Genomic DNA, 23,818 nt, shown 5'->3' with positions numbered 1-23,818 from the left:
AGTGGGTGGCAGACTGCCTGGGTTCCTAGGAGTTACTGTTTTAAATGCTAATTTAATTAGAGGGGAGAAAAGTTGTAATGATTCAGGTAGCGAGCACCTCCACCAATAGATGGTGCTATATCCTTCTCTCAGTGTTGTTTTGGATATTGTTGGGGGTTAGCAGAACCTTCAGTCCTGCCTGTGTCTACTGGAGTAGATAGTTGCAGTGTCCCAATAAACAAATCTCTGTAATTCTATGTGTGACTATTCCAGTATCTTGTAAATTTAAAGTCTTTTTTAAACTTACAAGCCCCTCTTGTCTTCTTTCCGGGCTTCCTCCCTTCACTGTTTCTGAGTCTACAACCCATATCTCCCATGCTACAACCATAGTGTGACAGGACCCATACGTATTTGGCCTGCTCAATAAACCTTTAGAAATCCTTACTGTGATAGAAAAGTTACTGCTCAGGCACAACTCAGAAAGGGGTGGGACTGAGATAGAAATTATGGTCTTGATGCAGAAATCACTGCGTTGATTAGTTCCCAAGAGCAGGAGAATGAACGTTGGGTTGGTTTACGACCCAGCCATGTGATTCCAAGAAGGACCAAACCTCATCCAAAGTCAGCAGTTTCCTCCATTTACCCAGTTGCTGAGATACATATAGATAAACTGGTCCTTCCTCGGTAGGGCCTGAGACACCTTGCCTTGGCAAAAACACCAGGAACCATGGCCAGACCAAAAGGCAATGCTCTGACTTGTCAATAAGGGTCCAGAGAAAAGTAGTAAAGAAACTTTCCGGGGGTGGATCAGATGTATAGTAATATGTATTACAATAGCTGGGAACCAAGTCAGAAACTCCTGTAGGATGGCTATGAGCAAAACCTCCTTTCAGAAAAAGTCCTCAGGGAAATGAGTTAACATGTTTTACGTCATGTTAGGATCATTGGTGTTTTTCTGAGCTGGTCATTTGTGGGTAGGAACTTAGTCTACCGTTTCATGGCCTACTCTTTGTTTTAATGGGCCGCTTAGAGCAGGGAAGTGATGAAAGCCCTGCCGGGAGGATAAAGAGAACTTGATAGCGTAGCCATACGGGCCAATCTCGGCCACCCTCTGAAGTTATGCAAGATCGCACTTGTGTGGCAGCCTGGAGCTTGGTCCCTGTGAAGGTTGATACAAACCTCCATCCTTTCAGCCAGCTTTAGCTCCTAGGCTGTAATATTTGCAGCATTAATTGATGGAATGGTGACAAGATGTCATAAAGAGAAGCCACTGCTAAATTCAGGAAGGGGGCTAAAAGGTCATCCCTGCTGTCCTCAATATACTAAAGCCATGGCTGTATAAACCCCAGGAAATACACTCGCCATTTTATGCAAGGAGATTCTCCCTCAGCTCCTGGTAAAATGTCACTGTTTTAAAGGTTAATACAACTGAAACATCCCAAGGGCTTGGTGAAAAAAGTGATAGGACCAGAAAGTCAATTTAGTGATGGCCAACAGATTAAATTAAAATGTTTTCATTATGGTGTATTTCTGAGAAAAACAGACGAAAAAGCTTGATTGAATCTAGTTAGTTTCAAAGGTAGTTCGAGTCACATTTGTATTAAGGGAAATGCATCCACCTAGAACACTCTGTGGGACTTGTCCCGTCCCTAGTGAACAAGAGTTTGCATATCCCTTTGTCTCCTGTATATAATGTAAAATAGGCCTAGTGGTAAGCCCTACTGCCCCCGCCCCCCGATGTGATCACTTGTGTATCTTACTGATCACCGAGTGTTTTACACGCTTCAGTCAGCCTCAATTTTAACTCCACACACAGAGGACTCTGGCCTTACAGTGAGACTCTTCCCAGAAGAGAGGGCACATGCAAGGACCTGTGCCTGTTCACGTCCACAAAAGGGCAATGGAGCCAGACCTTCACACCCCATACGCACAGCACTGATATTCTGCTCTGACCTTAAGAGAGAAAACAGGACGAGGCTACTGCCAGGGGGCCGGCCAGTCATTCTGCCAGCTCACCATTCTGGCCATAAGATAACCCTCTTTATACTCCCCCTCTTCCAGATGCCCACAAGTCACCCAACTATTAGGGGTTTTTTTTGCCAGGAAGTGGGAATTTACTTTACACATACAACCTGCCCACTGACTTCCATGGGACTCCTTGTATACAAATTGAATGTTCAACTTTAGGTGACCCAACCCTTCCCACTACCTGAAGAGATTCCCTAAGGTGTGATTGCTGAGATGTCTGTCTTTTCCTCTGACCTCACCCCTTTCCCCTCAGAAAATCTTCAAGGGCTGTTTTCATTCCACGCTGGGGCATCTTTAACATAAAGCCCTGATTTAATCATAAATATTTTTGAAATATCCCAGAATACAAAACTCTGGAAAGCTTTTAGTTTTAATGAGAAGAATATTTTCTTATGAATACAACTTTTATAACTGTTTTAAACCCGGACACTGACCTTTTCCCTCTCTAAAAGCTGCCACTCCTGCACAATCACCATTTATAGGGAAAAAAATATTTTAACTAGTATTTATAGGATACTCTTCATCCATCTTACAAGTACTCTTTAGGCAGGATTTCTTTTAAGCTTCATTAGGAAACAGTGTGTTTGCTTATGTTACATATAGCTAAAAAATCTGAAATAGCTGGGACATTGAAGAGTTTAAATATATAACGTCTACAAAGTTTAATGTTAAATATAAACCAGAAGGTATCAGACTTTTATATGAAACAGACACTTGTGGCACCAGCCCTTGCAGGAGAAGTGGAGTGGAGTTTGCAAATCATGTAACGTAAGTGTCCTCAACAAACCAGCCTTATACAGATTTTAAATAATGTTCAGTATTCATGAAGAAATGCCTCTTTGGTTTTATACACTGGCTTTTCTGGTAAGTGAAGCAAAATTACATCCTTAAGAATTTCACTTGTACATGCACTGTGGAAACAATTGCACAGTTTTAAAGTGTTTTTTTTGGGTCTTATATAAGCCGTGTTGGCTAGTTGAACTGACCTTGTAGACAGTTTGCAGTTTTTTTGGGGTCCAGTCTGAAGAGGATGGAGCTAGGTTGTTTTCAGTGGTGGCAGATGACAGAACAAGAAGCAATGGTCTCAAGTTGCAGTGGGGGAGGTCTAGGTTGGCTACTAGGAAACACTATTTCACTAGGAGGGTGGTGAAGCACTGGAATGGGTTCCCTAGGGAGGTGGTAGAATCTCCTTCCTTAAAGGTTTTTAAGGCCCGGCTTGACAAAGCCCTAGCTGGGATGATTTAGTTGGGGTTGGGTCCTGCTTTGAGCAGGGGGTTGGACTAGATGACCGCCTGAGGTCCCTTCCAACCCTGATCTTCTATGATTCTATGAAATCAGAGTCAAACTGTCAGGATAATGCACCAACACCAAAGAAAATCAACTGAACAACAGTCTTGAAAATGCTTTATTGAACGGTGTGTCTTATTGTAATGTGCAGAAGATGTGTTTGAAAAGACTACAGCTTGAAAATTGGTTCTGAAAATCCTCAACAATCAATAAAAAAAATCCCTCCCGGGGGTAACTCCTAGTAGAACCAGAGGACTGGTGTAAAATTTCCCTTAAAACATTTTCTGTTGCAGAGACTGAACGAAAACAAAGTTGTACTGTACTGGCTGGAAATACTTGGAATCTGAGGATTAAGAAAATGAGAATGAAACTGAAACTTCAAACTGTGGGGTGGTTTTTTTGTTATTTTAGATTAGTATACACGTCACAGTTCTGTTGAGAACACCAGCTGGTGTTCAAGTCTGTAATTTTATTCTAAAATGCTTGTAATGCTGCAGGAATGGAAGAGAAAGAGAAAGCGGGCGAGGTTAGAGAACTGGAAAGAGACATGATTATAGTATAAGCCTATTTTAAATTTATCAGAAGCTGTGTGCACTTTTGTCTTTATAGTCTAACTTTACATTCCAAAAAAACCAAACCCCTGCTGCCTTTGCATTGGGGCTATTATGAAAGTCTATGCACAAAGAACACTGTACATTTTTTACATATAGGATTAATAGTATAGGCATGTAGGTGGCATGATTCAATTAAAAGGCTCTTTACTCTTTTTTTATGCCAGACAAAACTAATCAAAGAGAAAGAATAAATAAAAGGTGCTAAAGTTAGCATTAAGCATTCAGTTGTAATATATTGACGAAGTCTGAGAAGTCAAATCCTCAAGCTCTCCTGATCCTGACAAGTCTCTGCAAACTATGAAGCAAATACATAAATAACTCAAAAATATGATTGAGACCGTGAAGGCTTTTAAAACTAAGACAACATAATCCAGGTTAACTTTTTTTTTTTTTTTAAAGACAGTGAATAAATGAATCATCTACACCTGAATAAAACATGTTTAACAGTTGAAAAATTTTAACAACCACAAAAAAGAAAAACTTTAAACAAAGATGAACAAGATTTGATTTGAGGGCACACAAAAGCCCTTTGCAGTAGATCCCAGCAGTGGCATTCCTGTTGTGTCTCCTACAGATGCATAAAAGAGAAGCTGAACTCCACAGGGACGTGATGACTAATATGACAACATAATAGTCACATATAGCAAAATGCCAAACCCTGGAAACAACAATCTGTCCCACTGCAGAGCTTGCTTTATGTGCTGAAGCACATAGAAATAGGTGATTCAGTCACATATTATTCAAAAGCTACTTCATGGTACAAACTGCTAGTGAACACAACCTTTTTGTCATGTAACCTTTGAATAATGGGAAAAGCTTTGGGTTTTTATAGTTTCACTCCTTGTATTTAATTTTTTAAATGACAAGGTCACTAAAACTCATGCACGCTGCAAAAAACCTCATGCAGTAGTTAAGGTAAACCATCCAAGCAGTTTTTATTCATTAATATTCATAAATACACACAGCAGCTTCATTAGAGATTTTTCATTTTTTCCTCTTCAGTTTGAACGTGGAGTATTAGGAGAGCCTTTTGCATGTCAAGGTACAGAACACAGAGGTTTCTCCTCTGCACTGCAACCTACATTTACCTGCTAGAAGTAAAAATTAGTTAAGTGGAAATGATTATCATATATATCTTTTCTCTCTTCCTTTTGAATGTACACAATGTAACAAGAGTGACAGACCTGAAATTACAATCACCAAAACAAACCCAAGATAGTAGTTGTCCACTTTCATTGGCAAATACAGCACAGAGGACATTGTCTGCGAAGTGGGATGTCATCAAAGAGGAGGTGGAGGAGGCTCGTTTCCTTTATTACTCTCTTTTAAATTTAGGTTTTCTAAAGCAACATCTAAAGGCATAATATCTACACAGCCCATAGCACCAAAATCGGCAATTTCCCCCCTCTCATCCTCATCTGAGGAGGAACTTTCTTCCCGCATCAAAGTGGACAGTAGAAGCTCTTGAACAAATAGGCTACGGTCTGCCCGTTCGCTTTCCATTGACTGACGCTCTGCTTCTGACATCTTAGGATCATTCAACCTGCACAACAGTGAAGGGAGAGACAAGACAGGCAGTTGATAAAAACCACTGGGCTGAAGACATTATTACACAGCAAGAATGCTCTCATCTGCTGGACTGAGACACACTGGAAGGTGTTCGTGACCACACCTTGGGAACCAGCATGTGTATTGCTATCCTGCTTTGGAGGCGGACAGATCTGACAATGACTGACATACCTGATCCAACTAAAATAGACATTTCAAAAACCTTCTGTTTCAAGTCACAACAGTCTGCACAGATTGGATTGATAAAGTGGAGAAATTAAATTCTGAATGCAAACAACATGACAACTTGCACTACTAAATGTAAAAAATTCTATTCTACATACTCTCTGAAAGTCTAACGCAAAGTCTGTAAATACCAGCCCTTTGATTATTTCTAAAATATTTTAATTTATGTCACATACATTTGATCTCTAGAGATCAGATTTTTTGGTAACTTAGGTAAAACTCAGCACGACAGCAATACATTATTTGATATAAACTTCAAGTTTCTGCCATACAGAAGCTGAGGAAATGCTGCAGAGGAGAATGTATCAATTTGGAAGCCAACAGATGAAAAAAGTAACAGGAACTTTAAAATCCAGAAGGCCTGTATATTACAATGCCTCGAGCATCCCAAGAGAGCTGGAATCACACAAAGATGATGGGCCTTTTTTACAGAACCACCCCGGAGTTTAATGTTTTCTAAAGCAGTAGTATTTATTAATGACAACTTTGTTTACTGCATTTTTCTTCTATTCTCACCTAAAATGTAATAAAATATCTAATGTACATGAAAACCCGGTTACCTACTTTCGTAACTGTTGTTCCTCGAGATGTGTTGCTCATGTCCATTCCATTCTAGGTGCACGCGCGCCCACATGCGTCGTTGTCAGAGTGCCGCACTCATGCTGCGGTATATCCAGCGCCGCCGACCCTATGCCCTCTCAGTTCCTTCTTACCGACAACGCCAAAGAGGGGTGGGAGGGCGGGTAATGGAGCAACACATCTCGAAGAACAACAGTTACGAAAGGTAGGTAACCGTTTTTTCTTCGAGTGCTTGCTCATGTCGATTCCATTCTAGGAGACTCACAAGCAGTATCCCTGGTCACGGGCTCAGAGTTCACAAAGCGAGCATTGTCTCAGGCTTGCTGGGTGAGCGCATAATGAGACGTAAACATGTGGACAGACGACCAGGTAGCAGCCCTGCAGATATCCTGAATTGGCACCTGGGCCAGGAAGGCTGCCAACGAAGCCTGCACTCTACTCAAGTCAGCAGTCTCAGTTGCTGGTGGAGGCACCTTTGCCAGGTCATAGCAGTAACAGATGCAGGCTGTGATCCAGGACGAAAACTTCTGCGCAGACACTGGGTGACCTTTCATCCTGTCTGCCACTGCAATGAACAACTGCGTTGACTTACAAAATGTCTTGGTCCGTCTATGTAGAAGGCAAGCGCTCTCCTGACGTCCAGGGCGTGCGATTTGCGCTCCTCTTCCGATTTATGAGGCTTTGGAAAGAAGACAGGTAAGTATACGTCTTGGCCAGTATGAAACTGTGAAACTACCTTGGGCAGGAACGCTGAATGAGGCCACTGCTGGACTTTGTCCTTTTAGAACACCATATAGGATGGCTCTGAAGTAAGCGCCCTGATCTCAGAGACCCTACGGGCGGACATTATTGCAACCAGGAAAGAAACTTTTCAGAAGAGGAGGAGAAGGGAGCAGGAAGCTAGAGGCTCAAAGGGAGGACCCATGAGCTGCAACAGCACAAGATTCAAGTCCCAGGGTGGGATGGGATCCCTGACATGCGGGTAGAGATGCTCCAGACCTTTCAAAAATGGACTGACATGTCGTGAGCGAAGACCGACCTGCCCTGGAGTGGAGGGTGGAAGGCCAAAATAGCGGCCAAATGGACTTTGATCGATGATAGGAACAACCCCTGGAGCTTGAAGTGCAGAAGATAATCCAGGATAGCCTGCAGCGAGCCCTGCTCAGCCTGGATACCCCAGTCCAACGTCCAGCAGGTGAACCTCTTCCACTTGGCTAGGTAGGTCGCTCTGGTGGATGGCTTTCTGCTACCCACAGGACCTGTTGGACCTGGACCAAGTATTCCAGTTCTTCCACATTTAGCCATGCAGAAGCCACGCTGTCAAGTGCAGCACCATCAGGTTCGGATGTAGAAGATGGCCGTGGTTCTGGGACAGCAGATGCGGCCAGAGAGGCAGCTGCAGCGGGGTGGCTAGCAAAAGGTCCGTCAGCGTGCCGAACTAGTGCTGCTGAGGCAACGCAGGAGCTATCAGGATCACCTTCGCCTTGTCCTGTTTGATCTTGTGAATTAGCAGCACCGGTGGGAAGGCGTACCTCAGACTCCCCGCCCCCCACAACCTCGGGAGCAGAAAGGCATGAACAGGTCCACCTGGGGAGTCCCCGACCTCCGGAAGATCACACCGACCACTCCGGGTGGAGCGACCACTCGTGGCAAGATGAGAAGGTCCTACTGAGGTGATCTGCTACCATGTTCTTGGCCCCAGGCAGATATGCAGCCACCAGATGGACAGTATGTCACACACAGAAGTCCTAGAGGCAGAGAGCATCATGGCAAAGGGCTGATGACCTGGCCCTGGCCCTGCCTGTTGATGTAATACATCGCTGTGGTATTGTCTGTCGGGACCTGCACCACATTGCCCTTCATGTGGGGCAGGAAAGCCTGGCAGACCAGGCGAAGCGCTTTGAGCTCCCTGACGTTTATGTGGAGGGACAGACCATCCCACGACCAGCGGCCTTACATGCTGAGTTCGCCCAGGTGGACTCCCCAGCCCAGGTCCAACGCATCAGAAACCAGGGTCTGCGATGTGGACAGGGCTGCGAAGGGAACTCCCTCTAACACCAATTTGGGGCTCAGCCACCAATCTAAAGATGATTGGATGTGAGCCAGTACCCTGATCACCCAGTCTAGATTACGTATATGCGACCATGTGACCTAACAACTGCAGGCAGGTGTAAGCAGTGGTGAGCAGGCAGTTTTTCACATGGGAGATCAGGTCTGATATGGCCTGGAAACGCGCCACCAGAAAAAAGGCTCTGGCTCGTGTGGAGTTGAGAACCGCTCCAATGAATTCATTGGTTCTATTCGTTGCACCGGCCTGAAGGTAGATTTCTTTTTGTTTATCAACAGGCCCAGGTCGCGACAGGTGGAATAAACAAGATCAAGGCTTCTTTGCACCTGATCCCAAGATCTGTCTTTGATGCGCCAATCATCGAGATATAGATAGACCTGAAGTTCTCCACGCCTGAGGTAAGCGGCCACTGGTGCCATACCTTTTGTAAACACCCTTGGGGCAGATGAGAGACCAAAGGACAACGCTGTGACTGGAAATGGTGTCCGCCCACCACAAAACGGAGGAATCGTCTGCTACCTTGGAAGATGGAGATATGGAAATAAGCATTCCTCAGATCGAGGGTGGCGTACCAGTCTCCCGGATCCAGGGAGGGGATGATGGAGGCCAGGGAGACCATGTGGAACTTCAACTTTTTGAGAGACTTGTTGAGGCGCTTCAGGTCCAGAATGGGTCTTAGACCCCCTTTCACTTTCAGGATTAGGAAATAATGGGAGTGGAACCCTTTTCACCTCATGTCCCAGGGTACCTCCTTCACTGCCCCCAGCTGCATGAGGTTCTCGACCTCCTGAATAAGGAGCTGATTGTCAGAAGGGTCCCTGAAGGGATGTGTGTCCGTGTGTGTGTGTGTCCGTGTGTGTGTGTCCGAGAATTGCAGGGTGTAGCCCTTAGATACAATCTCTAGCACTCAGCGGTCCGAGGTGACTCGCAATCAGGCCGAACGGTAGGGAAGAATACAGTTGAGGAACTATGCCTCATGGCCACCGCGACCACACTAGCTACCAAATCAGCCGCGTCCCACGCCCTCTGGAAGGAGCACCATGCAACCGTCGTATCCTTCTCCACCAGGGCCCCAAATTCCTGGGCCGATTCCTGGGGCAGTGAGTCCTTGAACTTACGGAGGGAGTCCCATAAATTGAAGTTGTACCTCCCCAAGAGAGCCGGAACTGAAAGGTGTCTGCCTGTTCGGCCATCTCCTCCACTTCCAATCCCAAATTCGTAGCCACCATATGAAGCAGGGCCTGATGTTCTTTGAAATCGTCTGGCGGGCTCGGTGCAGGAGGGGCCAGCCACCACCTTATCTGGGAATGAAGATGACAACTGAGTCATCGGGGGAGGCCCCGATGGATCATCCTCCACGTGGGAAGAGGGTTTTCGGGGTGTGCACATGCTCCTCTACCCCGGCCTCCAAGTGTGCCACACTTACCAAGCTCAGTGCCGCCGGTTGCTGTTCTGAGGTGGCGGCTGAGGAATGGACTGAGGCATCGGCATCACAGGCTCCAGTAGGGCCATTGCACCAGCCACTGGCCTTGCAGCCTCAGGGGCCCACTCGCGTTGGTGCTGTCACGGTGAAGGGCTGAATTCCTTTCCGAACCAGAGGAAACACCTTCCGGTGACCACGGAGGGGCTGTCGAACTTGTGTCTCATGGTTAACCGGCGCCATGGGAGACCAGTGCCTCGAGTAGTAGGATCGGTTCCAGGGCCGGAGGGATCAGTACCACGACAGAGACCACTCCCACAGCGGGGATCTGCACCGAAGAGACAGCCAGCAAGAGGATGACCGGTGCCTTCCTCTAGACAACCTGCATGGAGAGGGCGGAGACCGTGAGCGTGGTGCTGGTGATGTAGGATGTCCCGCAGAACACAGAGATCTTGGGAGTGGAGACGGGGATCACTGTCTCATCTCCAGAGACCAGCATCATTCACCCGCCCTCTGGGGGGGGGGGGTCTTTACAACTGGCGTGCCCTCACCAGGAGCTTTGCCATGACCTGCAGCACACACGATGCCGGCAGTGCTGGTAGAGGCTCTCTCTGCGCGCCGGGAGAGTCTGGGAAGGCTTTGGCACTGCCACCAGTCTGGGTCCCTTACTGCTCCCTGGAGTCAGTGGAGGATCCCTTAGGGGGCTAGGAGGCCCCACTGGGGGGGGGGGGGGGTGGAGAGGTCCTATGTGGCTCCAGTGTGGGCTGTTGGCATGAACTGGGTCCTTTGCCCTTCTTCTTGGTGCAGGGGAGTCACTCTTCTTCGACCTCTTCTTAGGCGGTACCAGGGAGCAGTGACAGGCAGAGCCTGGTGCCGGGGGTGCGCTGCACACTGAGGCTGAGGTGCTCGGGGCAGAGTCTGGCTGGGAAGGCTCGGATGCCAGGCAGAGAGCAGCCTCCATGAGGAGGGCCCTCAAACGGATGTCTCGCTCTTTCAGAGTTCTGGGACGAAAGTTCTTACAGATGCGACACTTCTTCACAGGTCATTCCCCCAAGCATTTGAGGCAGCTGCTATGGAGGTCACTAACAGGCATAGATCTGTTACAGTCAGAGCAGGGCTTAAAACCCTTAAGGCTCGAAGACTGAAGTAGAAGAACCGCTAGCCCTCGCGAGGCAAGGGGAAGAGGTGTTCTAATTAACCACCACGGGTGGTCAGAAGGAACTGAGAGGGTGTAGGTGCCTAATATACTGACGCATGGACGCAGCACTCAAGAGGGCATCACAGCTGACCCTATGGATACCGCTACGGCAAAAATCTCTAACGGCCGCGCATGTGGGCATGCACACACCTAGAATGGAATTGACATGAGCAAGCATTCGAAGAAGAAACTCTATTCAACCTCCAGTTTAGGATGAAACATTCATTTCCTGTTAAATACCATTTAATGTTAACTTCCAGGTTCTCTCTCTCTACATTAGAGTTCAAACAAATAGGCTGATATAATTGGAAATGCTCTTATTTTCCTGGAAGGAGTAATGTAAACAAGCAAAATCAACAGGAAATTATCTATAAAGTAACATCCCTTTATGCCTCTCAAACTGATGCTAGAGAACTCGAGAAGCAGTGAACAGTGTTAACATGGATACAGCAAGTGCACAAACACTGGTGTTTAAAATGAGATTAAACAAAAATTTTCTGTTTGCATTTATAATGTGGGGATCCAGTCAAAAATCCACAGCTATGCTTTGAGCACTGCGGTGTCTAGGACAACTGTCAGAATCAATTCCTCTACAAAGTCAGCAGAAAATGAATTTGTAAGTGGTAAAAATGGTTGTAAACCTTATGACTACACAAACCTTTAACTACCCCACAATTGTGTGGGGAAAAGGCAACAAGGTTATGTGAGAGAATGCCTCTCACCTACACCCAGCACGGAAGCTAACTGGATACTCTTGCTGGCAACTTCTTGGGACAGTAGCTTCCAGGAGCTGCAGGAGGGCTCTCTCCAGGGCAGTCTGCAAAAGCTGGAAGCTGATTGCAAGCAACATGTTTGACTTTAGTTCCTAGGTTGGCTTTTCATTTTAGTCTCATCTTTACTCCGGACAACATGGATGCAGCAACAGCAGTTAAAAGCCATTCATTATGGCTTCCGTTTCTGCAACCAGTGTTCTCATTTTGTATTAAGTGATTAACTACCATGGAAAACAGCTGATCTCAATTACAAACAAACTGAACTAAATTAATTACTTAATTATTATATATATATATATGGTATTATATTTAACCTCATTCTAAATTTTGGGTGGAACAGATGGTGTATAATGCAGTGCAGTTTTACAGGCTATATGAAAAACACCGTTTTCAGACCAAGCACTTGCATGTTTAATAGAATAAATATAACTACTGCCCTACTGATGATCATCCATTACTAGCACTAAGTCAAAGTGCAAAATCATTTTGCCAAGATTTCGAGTGTCTACAATTCAGAACTCTGTGGCACCTGCAGATCTGCTGAACACTACCATATGCATTGTGCATGATCACCTATTGGCTAAACAAATTATGTTGGGCATTGGAGATTGAGGGGATATGGGATATTAAGCTGCAATTAAGTACCCCGACTAGGCATGGCACTTAAGCATGTGTTTAACTTTAAGCATATGAGTAGTCCCACTGAACTTAATGTGACAATTTATGGGCTTAAAGTTAGCTACGTGCTTAAGCACCTTGTCAAATCAGGGTCAAGAATAGGGATAGTGCATGTAATAAAAGTAATCGGATTACGTTTTTAGAATGAGTTACCTTGTAAGAAGAAACTGGGAGTTCTGGATAGCCTGCTGACTATTTTCTGTGTTAGATGTGTTGGTTGTTGCTGTAGATTGTGTAATAGTGGTGGTGACACTGCTTGTATTGGTGCGTCTGGTTGCATTGCGTGCTGTCTCCAGTTGTTGTCGTGCTGCCTGTGCGTGTTGTCGTTCTAACTGCAGTTGCATCTGCAACTGCTGTAACTGAGAAGCGGAAGGGCCAGAGGAATTGAGTTGTCCTCCTGCAGAACGCCTCACGCCTGATAACTGAGATAAAAGCTCTGCAAAGAGGAGAAACGTACTACTGTGAAATTTGCTTAAATTAACACTAACAAATGAGAGCACAAGTATTTCCTGTGCATCAATATCCCCATCTCTTATTTCTTTCTAAAATACTTTTTCATTACTTATCTCACAGACTGCCATATGGGCGCACAGTGCTTTACAAAACACTTAAGACACATTCCATTCCCCAAGCTCAAAGCGTCATTTAGACTATTCATTTCTTTACTAAGATGAAGAAATGCTCAGTCTGAAATCGTCTGAACAATAAAAAGAAAGGGCATTTCCTAGAGATTATGGACTGACTACAAGGTGATATCTTCAGTTGCCAGTTCCCTAAAGTGTTATCTTCTAGGCAAAATGGCTGTTGCCTCAGCAACCATTTCAATTTTGGCTTAAGTTCATAGGTGCTCTCCCCCTCACTCCCGCTCTCCCACCCGCTATACACGAGGGAAGCGGTGCTGTAGAAAAGAAAAATGACACTTCTGAGAGTTAGTTTTGGGGAAGATTCAATTCAGAACATAGATTTCTACCATACTGTACATTGTGTAAGTGCTGTTGGGGTCACAAGATAGACAGTAAACTCGTTTTCCCTGAATTCAGATAAATAATATACTTACGTTTGCCTGGCAGGTGTTAGTATGACTTCCCTCATACTGGCCTAATAAAGATGCCTACTGCTACAAGGGTAGTAAAGACCTGCCTAGATAAAGACATGTCTGGCTTTGGACAGGGCTAATATGGAATTGTTCAGTTTCAGGGGGATCCGAGTGGGAACTCTGGTGAGTTTTGTCTGTACAAAAAGGTATTTTCAAAAATAAACAGTGTAAAAAAAAATACTGCCCATATGTTATGACAGAACCTATGTGCATTCAAAAAGCTTGTGGGAAGCGTTAGTTTGTTGTGTTTTGTTTGGGGAGGGAGGAGGGAAATTTTGTCTTTTGCAAACAATTATCCCTCTGAAATGTTTATACCTTTGTATTAGTCCCAGAAAGGTTTTGGAAGTTGGAAGCAAGTGGCATGCTCGCCACTTTGCACTGATTGAAACAAGGGGACTCTCCAAACTCATGAGGGTGGCTCCAAGTAATTAAAACCTGGACTCGATTCACGTAATTTTAACATTGCTATTTTTAAATGTACCCATTTTGCTATAGAAATGTGGGTTACAAAAATAAACAAAGCCCTTAATTCTTGAGACAGAATAATTGCATTACAGGTTTTTTTTTTTTTTTTTTTTTTAAAGTAACTTCTACTGCCCTTTCATATTACAGGTCATAATTTTCTTCCATCTTACTTTACTCTATTGTCCAGGAGAAGGCTGGGCAGTACAGGACGTACATTTCTGGAGGGGAAATGTAAGACTGGGGTGTGTTGGGGTCACCCCGTAATGATAACCCAGGCTGGTAAGAGTCAGAGTGTAACTGCTGTGTGGCTGGCAGGCTGCAGTTACACACAGACACTCAGGGTGTGGCTTGCATGCTGGACGACTGTTTGTTAGTGGCCCAGGTGGGAGCTCCATCAGCAAGGCACTGTAAAGCACCCAAGGCTGCAGGGCAGGGGTGACACAGCTGCTCATTAGTCTGGATTGTACCCTGGTATGTCACAATCTCATTATAGACCAGTTTCCCCCCCCACCCCCAGAATCATAAAAGTGGAACAATAATACTTAAAGGGTATCCATGTACATTCTAAAAATCCACAAATGTCTATTTGGAACTTGAAAGTAAGAAATTTTCCTCTCCCCAAACTCTTCTGAACTTGACCAGAAGCTGCCCCAAATGCTTACAATTACAACAGGCTATCTTAGTAATCTTTGAAAATGTATTTTAAAATTATCAAGTCTGCCATTCAGTCTGAATGCAAACAGACGACATTTCGTAATGTTTATCAATAATATCAAAATGTAGCTCATTTAATCTTGATTAACGCTGAAGTATAGCATTTTTGTGTGGAGTAAGGATTCAGATACAGTACCTAATCTTCCCCATGAGTAATTCTATACACGTGACAAATACAAATTAGAAGCATTGAGGTAGATAATGGATTTTGAAAACACTGTTCACTTTTAAAATATGTAACAATGCATGCAGGTAGGCTGTCTGAGGGGACTGGACCAGAGACCTTTGGAATTTAAAGGACCAGAGTTTTTAGATTCAGAGTTCCTGGGTTCAGTCCTTCTATACAACTCAACCAGGGGCTTGTTACTGAACTTTTAGTAAACTACTTTTTAAGACTCATAGATTTGGAAGCATCACCTCACATGACAATCTGTTTTTAACTTTCAACGTTACCTTGGAAGAAGGCACATTGCTATCAATAAAATCTTCTCATTTGGGGGAAGGGAGAGAAGGTCCTAGTGTGTGCGCGCACACACACACACACACACACACACACACACTAAATATGGACTAGCAGAGCAACCATTCTCTTGGATTTTGTCACTACATGTGGAGAGAAACTCTAAAGGGAAAATAAGGAATTATGACTCTTACCAGCTATAGGATCCATAGCTTCCCTATTGCTTGGAGAATATGAACTCTGCGAAGATGAAAGCCCACCAGTGGAACTGCTAGTAAAGTGCATGTTTGATCTACGTGCGCGAGGGCCTCCCAAACCCCGGCCTGGGTGAAACATTCTACGCACATGCCGAACACCGCTGGACTCATCGTAACCAAACAGTTAAGAAAATATCAAATTGTTTGATAGAGTGTTAAATGCGAGAGCTTTACCAGCAGAATGGGCTTGGGGACGACACTCTGTATTCTTCAGACAGGTATTCAACTTCTTTGTCAAGTATAAAACAACTCAATCTTAATTATGCAAACAGAGCCTGTAGTGCCATAGTACATGGAAGTCAAGACTTCTAGAGTTATTTGCATCAAGCGTCACTATTATTCTCATATTCACTATCGGTTCCTCCTTGTCTGCAGAGAATCCTCCCTGAGACTTCTTGTTTGCTATATCATAAAGGTATTTTCTAGATAATTTAAGAACCTCTGTTGCTTGTTTGGCTGTATTCAGTACTCAACAGATGTGTGGGTAGTTACAATCCCCAAGTTCTGAATACTGAGTACCAAACATTGATCCAAGAAACTTCCTGGCTGCGGCAGGGAGTGGTGAGCCAAGAGCCTGTGGGGTGGAGGCAATCAGGCTCCTGGCACGGAGCTGCGTTTGGAGTGGAGAGCCCGTGCACTCACCCCCCACACTACCCCTCTTAAGTAGGTGGAAGTGCTCCTGGTGAGGATGCACACCACTAACAGGAGGGTAGTGTGGACATGAACCACGGCAGTAATTACCTATATTAGGTTGACTTAAGTTTCTAGCGTAGACACTCAGTGTAAGCTTGAAAGTTTGTCTCCCTCACCAACAGAAGTTAGTCCAATAAAAGATATTACCTCACCCACCTTGTCTCTCTAATATCCTGGGACCAACACAGCTACAACACCACTACATACAAAGGCTTCCTAGTCTATTTTAATCATAGCCCTATACTAAAGATCTTCCAAATGATGTAGGTGTCCCACTAAGGGAGTCCGAGTGCAAACAGGAGCCATGGATTTCACATGCTTGCTTTTTGGTGACAAAAGGCACAATATTTTGGGAATTAGTCTTAGATGTAAACTGATCATGGCAGGGTATTGGGAAAAGTTTTCAACTAGCAATAATCACGCCTCAGATTAACCTCATTGGCTATGATATACTCTAAAGCTCAGATCTGGATCTTAACTCTGCCAGAGTCCACAGGTGTTAAGAGCTCATGCTTAGATACAAGTGCAGCAAAATAATATCAGGACATCACACAGCAGTGTTTTAATAGCTCCTTGACTTTGATAGCTCTCCTCCCTCTTTTCCACTGCTGACTGCTTGAAGAAATAGATGTTTCTTCTCAGTGATCCTCTCCCCTAAGCCCTTAGTTACTGAGCAATAAGGAAAGGGAACCCAATGGCTCCAGTAAGTCTGCACAATGCTCCCCAAGCTGTTGTGTTTGTAAGTGCATCATAGGGCAGTGTGAGCTTCCATCTTTAATTTTCTTAATGTCCAACGCCTTCCATATCAGATATGGACTATGTCTAGTTTAGAAACAAAATATTCATTTTGTAAAGGTTAGCACTGCAACCTTAACTTACTATCTTAAAAGCTAGCTCTGATTTTTCTGGCTCTTCTTCACTGCTGGTAATAAATGCTCTTTAATTGAAAATTAGCGACCAGTTTCATCAATATGTGAGGCAGCCTCAAATACTCCTTAGAACAGCTTGGGGGGAAGACACCTGGGGGGAGGGCAAGAAGAATACCAAAGGTTTACATTCTAATTCAACACCTCATTCACCACAATAAGAAGTTAACTTCAATGTGTAATCGGGACCATTTAAATGCTAACACTATAGGCAATCAAATAAAATCACAATAGAATTGCAACTATTACCTCAAACACTATCTACTCTCCTCCAGAATGAGAAACTTTTGATGGTTTTTTGAAAGAATACCTAACCTGAAAAAATGGATAAGTGACGTAAATTCACTCTTTCAATTAAAACATGATTATTAAAATTTCTTTTAGAGATATAGAAACATTTTATGACAATTATAAATGCTTTAATCCTATTATCAGCAACTATTCTATGTGTATTTCACTGTAGAGAGTAATTATAATGAACTCTCAATAGGCTGTAGGAAGTTGCCCAGCAAAAAAATTAAATTAGAACAAAATTATCACATTAATTGACGCAAAAGAAAATAAACAGAAATATGTTTCTACAGAGCAGTACGTATTGAGAGGGCGGAGAGGGATAGCTCAGTGGTTTGAGCATTGGCCTGCTAAACCCAGGGTTGTGAGTTCAATGCTTGAGGGGGCCATTAAGGGAACTGGGGTAAAAATCTGTCTGGGGATTGGTCCTGCTTTGAGCAGGGGGTTGGACTAGATGACCTGCTGAGGTCCCTTCCAACCCTGATATTCTGTGAGAGCCGCTTTAGCTCTTCAGTCAGCAGAAAAACAGGATAAATCCCTACAATCTATACCCAAGCTAATGAAAAATCAGCCCAAAGTTACAAGGAATCTCCTGTTAACTTCTCTAATATCATAAAAATGCCATCAAAAAGCATGAAAGTATCCCAATAAAAATGGCAATATATAGCTGAAGTAAAATTTTAAAAAAAGTCACTCATCAGAATCAACCCACAGCCACCTCTCAACCCCTCAAAAAATTGTTTATGGTATAAACTGATTCCTCATGTTTGGTGTGTAATTATTTGCAATGTACTGGTGCATTTATATTACTGCTTTAGACCAGTGGTTCTCAACATGGGGTCCGCTGACTATGTCTAAGATTTCCAAAGGGGTCTGCACCTCCATTTGAAATTTTTTAGGGCTCCGCAAATGAAAAAAGGTTGAAAACCGCTGCTTTAGACAGATACTGTCAGCAGGCAATTTCATTTGCATCTATTTGTTGGTTTTCAAAAACACTAGCAACTTCGTATTTTTATTGGTAGTACATTTAATTCTCCTGTAGCTCTTTCATATCCTGGTTTTCCAACAACTAAACTAAGCGGCAGTTCTGAGAGGCTAGTGGAATGAAAATGCCACAACTTGCTTGTAAAATCAAAACAAGTAGTTAATATTATATGCAATACAAGCCCGCCTTTTTACTTGACTTGAGAAAGGATATTAAGTCTCTAGGAGCTCTGTGTTCCAGTGTAAGATGTGCTGCAAAGTCATCTGTGACATGATTAGGATCCCCTCCAGGTAACGCTGCACATATTGGACAAATCTGAAATGACAAAGTCAGAAAAACGAGTTTAACAACTTCACAAAACAGCAACATGCATTCATCATTCTTGGCTGATCTCTTAACAATAAGAAACTATTATGCTTTAATAAACAAATTCTAATGCTGCATATATGTAGCCACAGGTAAAAAGTAGTTAAAAAAAAAAGAGTGTTCAAGAAGCACTATTAGCTTAACTAGTGTAAAAATAAATAAAATAAATAAATAAAAAACCCAACAACATTGTGTTCCCCTCTTAGAGCTTGTCTACACTGGCACTTTAAAGCACTGCAACTTTCTCACTCAGGGATGTGAAAAAACACTCCCCTGAGCGCAGCAAGTTTCAGTGATGTAAAGCACCAGTGTAAACAGTGCCCCAGCGCTGGGAGCTACGCCCCTCGTGGAGGTGGGTTTTTTAGAGCGCTGGGAGAGTTCTCTCCCAGAGCTCTGCCGTGACTAACAAGTCACATTAAAGTCACATTTTAGCATTGCCAGCGTAGACTAGCCCTAAGTTATGTTTTTAGTAACACCCTAGAAACCCAACGTGAAATTTATTTTCAAATCAGATTTGTAACTCTCTGGTTTTACAATTTGTTTTCATATGCTAATTTCTATGCAGATAGAGAGGGTTTGTTTACACGTTGCTAACAGCTGACATGCACCAAATATGGCGACATCATCTTGTTCATTCTTTGCTCTTGAAAGCCAGAGGCATTCTCTCCCATTCATTTTATAGGAAGAGTGAGAATAAAACTACTCCAAAAGGGAGTATTTAACATATCACTGTTGGATAGCATCTGAACAGGCTGCCTCCCATAACAACATTTAGAGAGTCCAAGGATCTTCAAACTATCTACTCTAGACTCCCCCCCGCCCCGTCCCAAATTTTTTTCCACCGTAGCAGTAAAGTAATGAAGGTGGGGTGGAGGGCAGGATAACAGGATAGCTAAAGAGCAGGAATCCCCTGGAACTCTTCCAGCAATGCGCAATGGAGCACGTACATCTTCAACCCCAAGGGAAAGGTTTTTACTCTACATACGTGCTAGTCCTCAAGAAGATGGGAAGGTAGAGACCTATCCTTGATCTCCACAATCTCAACCACTTTATTTGCAAGATGAGATTTTGCATGGTCACACTTCAATAATCCCATCCCTGGAGAAAGACACGTGGTTTATAGCTCTCAATATGAATCATAGGACTGGAAGGGACCTCGAGAGGTCATCTAGTCCAGTCCCCTGCACTCATGGCAGGACTAAGTAATAACTAAACCATCCCTGACAGGTGTTTGTCTAACCTGCTCTTAAAAATCTCCAATGATGGCGATTCCACAACCTCCCTAGGCACTTTATTCCAGTGCTTAACCACCCTGACAATTAGGATGTTTTTCTTAATGTCCATCCTAAACCTCCCTTGCTGCAATTTAAGCCCATTGCTTCTTGTCCTATCCTCAGAAGTTAACAATAATAATTTTTCTCCCTCCTCCTTGTAACAACCTTTTATGTATTTGAAAACTTATGTCCCCTCTCAGTCTTCTCTTCTCCAGACTAAACAAACCCAATTTTTTCAATTTTCCCTCATAGATCATGTTTTCTAGACCTTTTATAATTTTTGTTGCTCTTCTCTGCACTTTCTCCAATTTGTCCACCTCTTTCCTGAAATGTGGCGCCCAGAACTGGACACAATACTCCAGTTGAGACCTAATCAGCGTGGAGTAGAGTGGAAGAATTACTTAGAATCATAGAATATCAGGGTTGGAAGGGACCTCAGGAGGTCATCTAGTCCAACCCCCTGCTCAAAGCAGGACCACATCCCCAACTGTTTTTTTTCTCACATCTTGCTTACAACACTCTCGCTAATACATCCCAGAATGTATGTTTGCTCTTGAAAGCCAGAGGCACGCGTTTGGTAACGTGTTACACTGTTGACTCATACTTAACTTGTGATCCACTATGACCCCGAGATCCCTTTCCGCAGTACTCCTTCTTAGGCAGTCATTTCCCATTTTGTATGTGTGCAACTGATTGTTCCTTCCTAAGTGGAGGAGTACTCTGCATTTGTCCTTATTGAATTTCATCCTATTTACTTCAGACCGTTTCTCCCGTTTGTCCAGATATTTTGACTTTAATCCTATCCTCCAAAGCACTTGCAACCCCGAAATCATTGATGAAGATATTGAATAGAACCGGACCCAGAACTGACCCTACGGGACCCCTCTCATTATGCCCTTCCAACGTGACTGTGAAGCACTGATAACTACTCTCTGGGAACGTTTTTCCAACCAGTTTTGCACCCACCTTATAGTAGCTCCATTTAGGTTGCATTTCCCTAGTTTGTTTATGAGAAGGTCATGTGAGACAGTATCAAAAGCCTTACTAAAGTCCAGATATACCACGTCTACCACTTCCCCCCTTCCACAAGGCTTGTTACCCTGTCAAAGAGAGCTATCAGGTTGATCTGACAATTTATTCTTGACAAATCCATGTTGATTGTTACTTATCACCTCATTATCTTCTAGATGTTTGCAAATTGATTATTTACTCCATTATCTTTCCGCGTACAGAAGTTAAGCTGACTAGTCTGTAATTCCCTGGGTTGTCCTTATTTCTCTTTTTATAGATGGGCAAATATAGTGCCATTTTCCAGTCTTCTGGAATCTCTCCAGTCTTCCATGACTTTTCAAAGATATGGCTCAGATATCTCCTCAGTCAGCTCCTTGAGTATTCTAGGATGCATTTCATCTGGCACTGGTGACTTGAAGACATCTAATTTGTTCAAGTAATTTTTAACTTGTTCTTTCCCTATTTTAGCCTCTGATCCTACCTCATTTTCACTGGCATTCACTATGTTAGATGTCCAATCAGCACCAACCTTCTTGGTGAAAACCGAAACAAAGAAGTCATTAAGCACCTCTGCCATTTCCACATTTTCTGTTATTGTCTTCCCCCACCTTATTGAGTAATGGGCCTATCCTGTCCTTGGTCTTCCTCTTGCTTCTAATGTATTCATAGAATGTTTTCTTGTTACCCTTTATGTCTCTAGCTAGTTTGATCTCCTTTTGTGCCTTGGCCCTGGTCTACACTATGAGTTTAATTCGAATTTAGTAGCGTTAAATCGAATTAATCCTGCACCCGTCCACACAACGAAGCCATTTATTTCGAAATAAAGGGCTCTTAAAATCGATTTCTGTACTCCTCCCCGACGAGCGGAGTAGCGCCAAAAATCGATATTGCCATTTCGAATTAGGGTAGTGTGGCCGCAATTCGATGGTATTGACCTCTGGGAGCTATCCCACAGTGCACCATTGTGACCGCTTTGGACAGCAATTTTTCAAGTACACTGAGCACATAAACAGAACAGGTCAAGAATTTTTCAATAATTTTTTTGGGGGGTTGGGGGTCAGAAAATGCTGATTCATCAAAATGCATCAGCTTTGCCAAAGGTCTTGTTGGGAAGATCCAGGGTGGAATTTTTGGTGAGAGAGAGAGCCCGGAATAGCTAATAGCCTGGTGCTTTGGGCACTCACCTGGGATGTGGGAGATCCAGGTTCATGTCCTTGCTCTGAATCAGGCAGAGAAGGGGACTTGAACCTAGGTTTCTCACATCCCTGGTGAGCACTTTGACCATTGGCTATTCCAGTTGGGGCAGGCGGGTCATTTTTTTTTCGGGGGAAGGGGAGGGAGGGACAAGAAAGGAAACAACTTGAAAGATGTTGGTTTTGTTCCATGTTGGAATGAAAACAAATTCTGAAACTCTGAACATTTTTCATGAAACAGAATTCTTGTTTTCCAGCCAGCCTCGCTACTAAGTTTAAATATCAAGGGGTAATACAACCAATTATTACAATACTACAAATGTCCAAAGAAATTGGGGGTGGGGGGTTGCCTTTCTGAACTGGAATCTTCCAACTATGTAATCACTACATATAAGGAAAGGCAAAAATTTCAATTCTAGCCAGTCATATACATTAACATGGCAATGTTTGAATAGGATCAGATTTATTCTGTTGAACTGAGTTCTTTAACCTGCTGCCTAAAAGAAGAATTACCAGATACAGGTAGAAACAATCCAATTAGCCCTGCAAATCTGGCTGAAAGTCAGAAAGCTTTTATATATACACAAGCATATTTTGATTACCACTCCTACTGTAAGTACTTGCTTAATGTCAGTATCTAAGCAAGGACAATTGTTTCAAAACATGGGCTCAAAGCCCTTATAAACCTGAATGATTTTCTCCTCAGTCATGTGCTTATATTCTTTGCTTAACTTCAGCAACACTACAATATTGAAACAAACAGTTTTATATGTACCTACAATTAAGAGACTTTATAACCAATGCTAAATTCAGCTCTTTACTAACACATCATGCAAATGTGCATGGGTGCTATGAATAAAGTACTATGGATGAAAATATCCTTCAACACCACAAGCTAGGAACAAAGATATGGATATAAAAATACTGGAGACTGATCTGCAAATAAAGAACCAGGGTTCCCTTTTCAGACAGGTGGAGCACCACAACTCCCACTAAAATTAACAGAGAGGCAGGTGCTCAATACTACGAACTTTGGCCTCAAGTGCAAATGAAAAAAGACATTTTTAAACACAGCTGCAGACCAAAAAGTGCCAATTGGAGAAACTCAGAATCACACAACAGTCTGTATCTACAAAGTTTCACTGACATCAAGTGGCATGAATCAGAATTACATCACCACACCAATGACAAAAACGCATCTAAATTTAGGGGTTTTATTGCAATCACTGTATTTAAATGTAGCAATTAAAGTAAAACCTGAAATTATCTAAAAGAGACCAGCCCGGGGGGGGGGGGGGGGGGAGGTGAGGGAGAAGCAGGAAGAAGAAAGTGATGTGCACCCGCACTTGATACCAGTGTCTATGGGTATGTCTACACTGTGGGATTACTCCGATTTTACAGAATTCGATTTTTGGCAGATTGTATAAAGTCGAGTGCATGCGGCCACACTAAGCACATTCATTTGGCGGTGTGCATCCATGTACCGAGGCTACCGTCTACTTCTGGAGTGTTGCACTGTGGGTAGCTATCCCAGAGCTATCCCATAGTTCCCGCAGTCTCCCCCGCCCATTGGAATTATGGGTTGAGCTCCCAATGCCTGATGGGGCCAAAAATTTGTCACGGCTGGTTATGGATAAATGTCGTCAGTCAATCCTCCCTTTGTGAAAGC

The 23,818-nt window shown here is 43.5% G+C and overlaps 1 protein-coding gene and 1 non-coding gene across 2 annotated transcripts in view; both read right to left on the bottom strand.

The window, feature by feature from the left end:
• Nucleotides 1-3,394: 3,394 nt before the first annotated feature.
• Nucleotides 3,395-23,818, bottom strand: part of KCMF1 (potassium channel modulatory factor 1) — a 72,951-nt gene continuing 52,527 nt past the window's right edge. The window contains exons 4-7 of the mRNA XM_054032069.1: nucleotides 18,519-18,620; nucleotides 15,348-15,522; nucleotides 12,572-12,854; nucleotides 3,395-5,451 (exon numbers count right to left, since the gene is read on the bottom strand). Coding sequence (XP_053888044.1) covers nucleotides 5,190-5,451; nucleotides 12,572-12,854; nucleotides 15,348-15,522; nucleotides 18,519-18,620 — 822 coding nt within the window. The 3' untranslated portion in view covers nucleotides 3,395-5,189. The remainder of the gene's footprint in view (nucleotides 5,452-12,571; nucleotides 12,855-15,347; nucleotides 15,523-18,518; nucleotides 18,621-23,818) is intronic.
• Nucleotides 16,429-16,572, bottom strand: LOC128839890 (U4 spliceosomal RNA). The gene has a single exon (XR_008445546.1). It is a non-coding gene; the product is annotated as a U4 spliceosomal RNA (small nuclear RNA).

This window comes from Malaclemys terrapin, chromosome 6, assembly GCF_027887155.1.
Source record: "Malaclemys terrapin pileata isolate rMalTer1 chromosome 6, rMalTer1.hap1, whole genome shotgun sequence".
NCBI classification, from domain to species: domain Eukaryota; kingdom Metazoa; phylum Chordata; order Testudines; family Emydidae; genus Malaclemys; species Malaclemys terrapin.
This window is presented reverse-complemented; position numbering and strand designations above follow the sequence as displayed.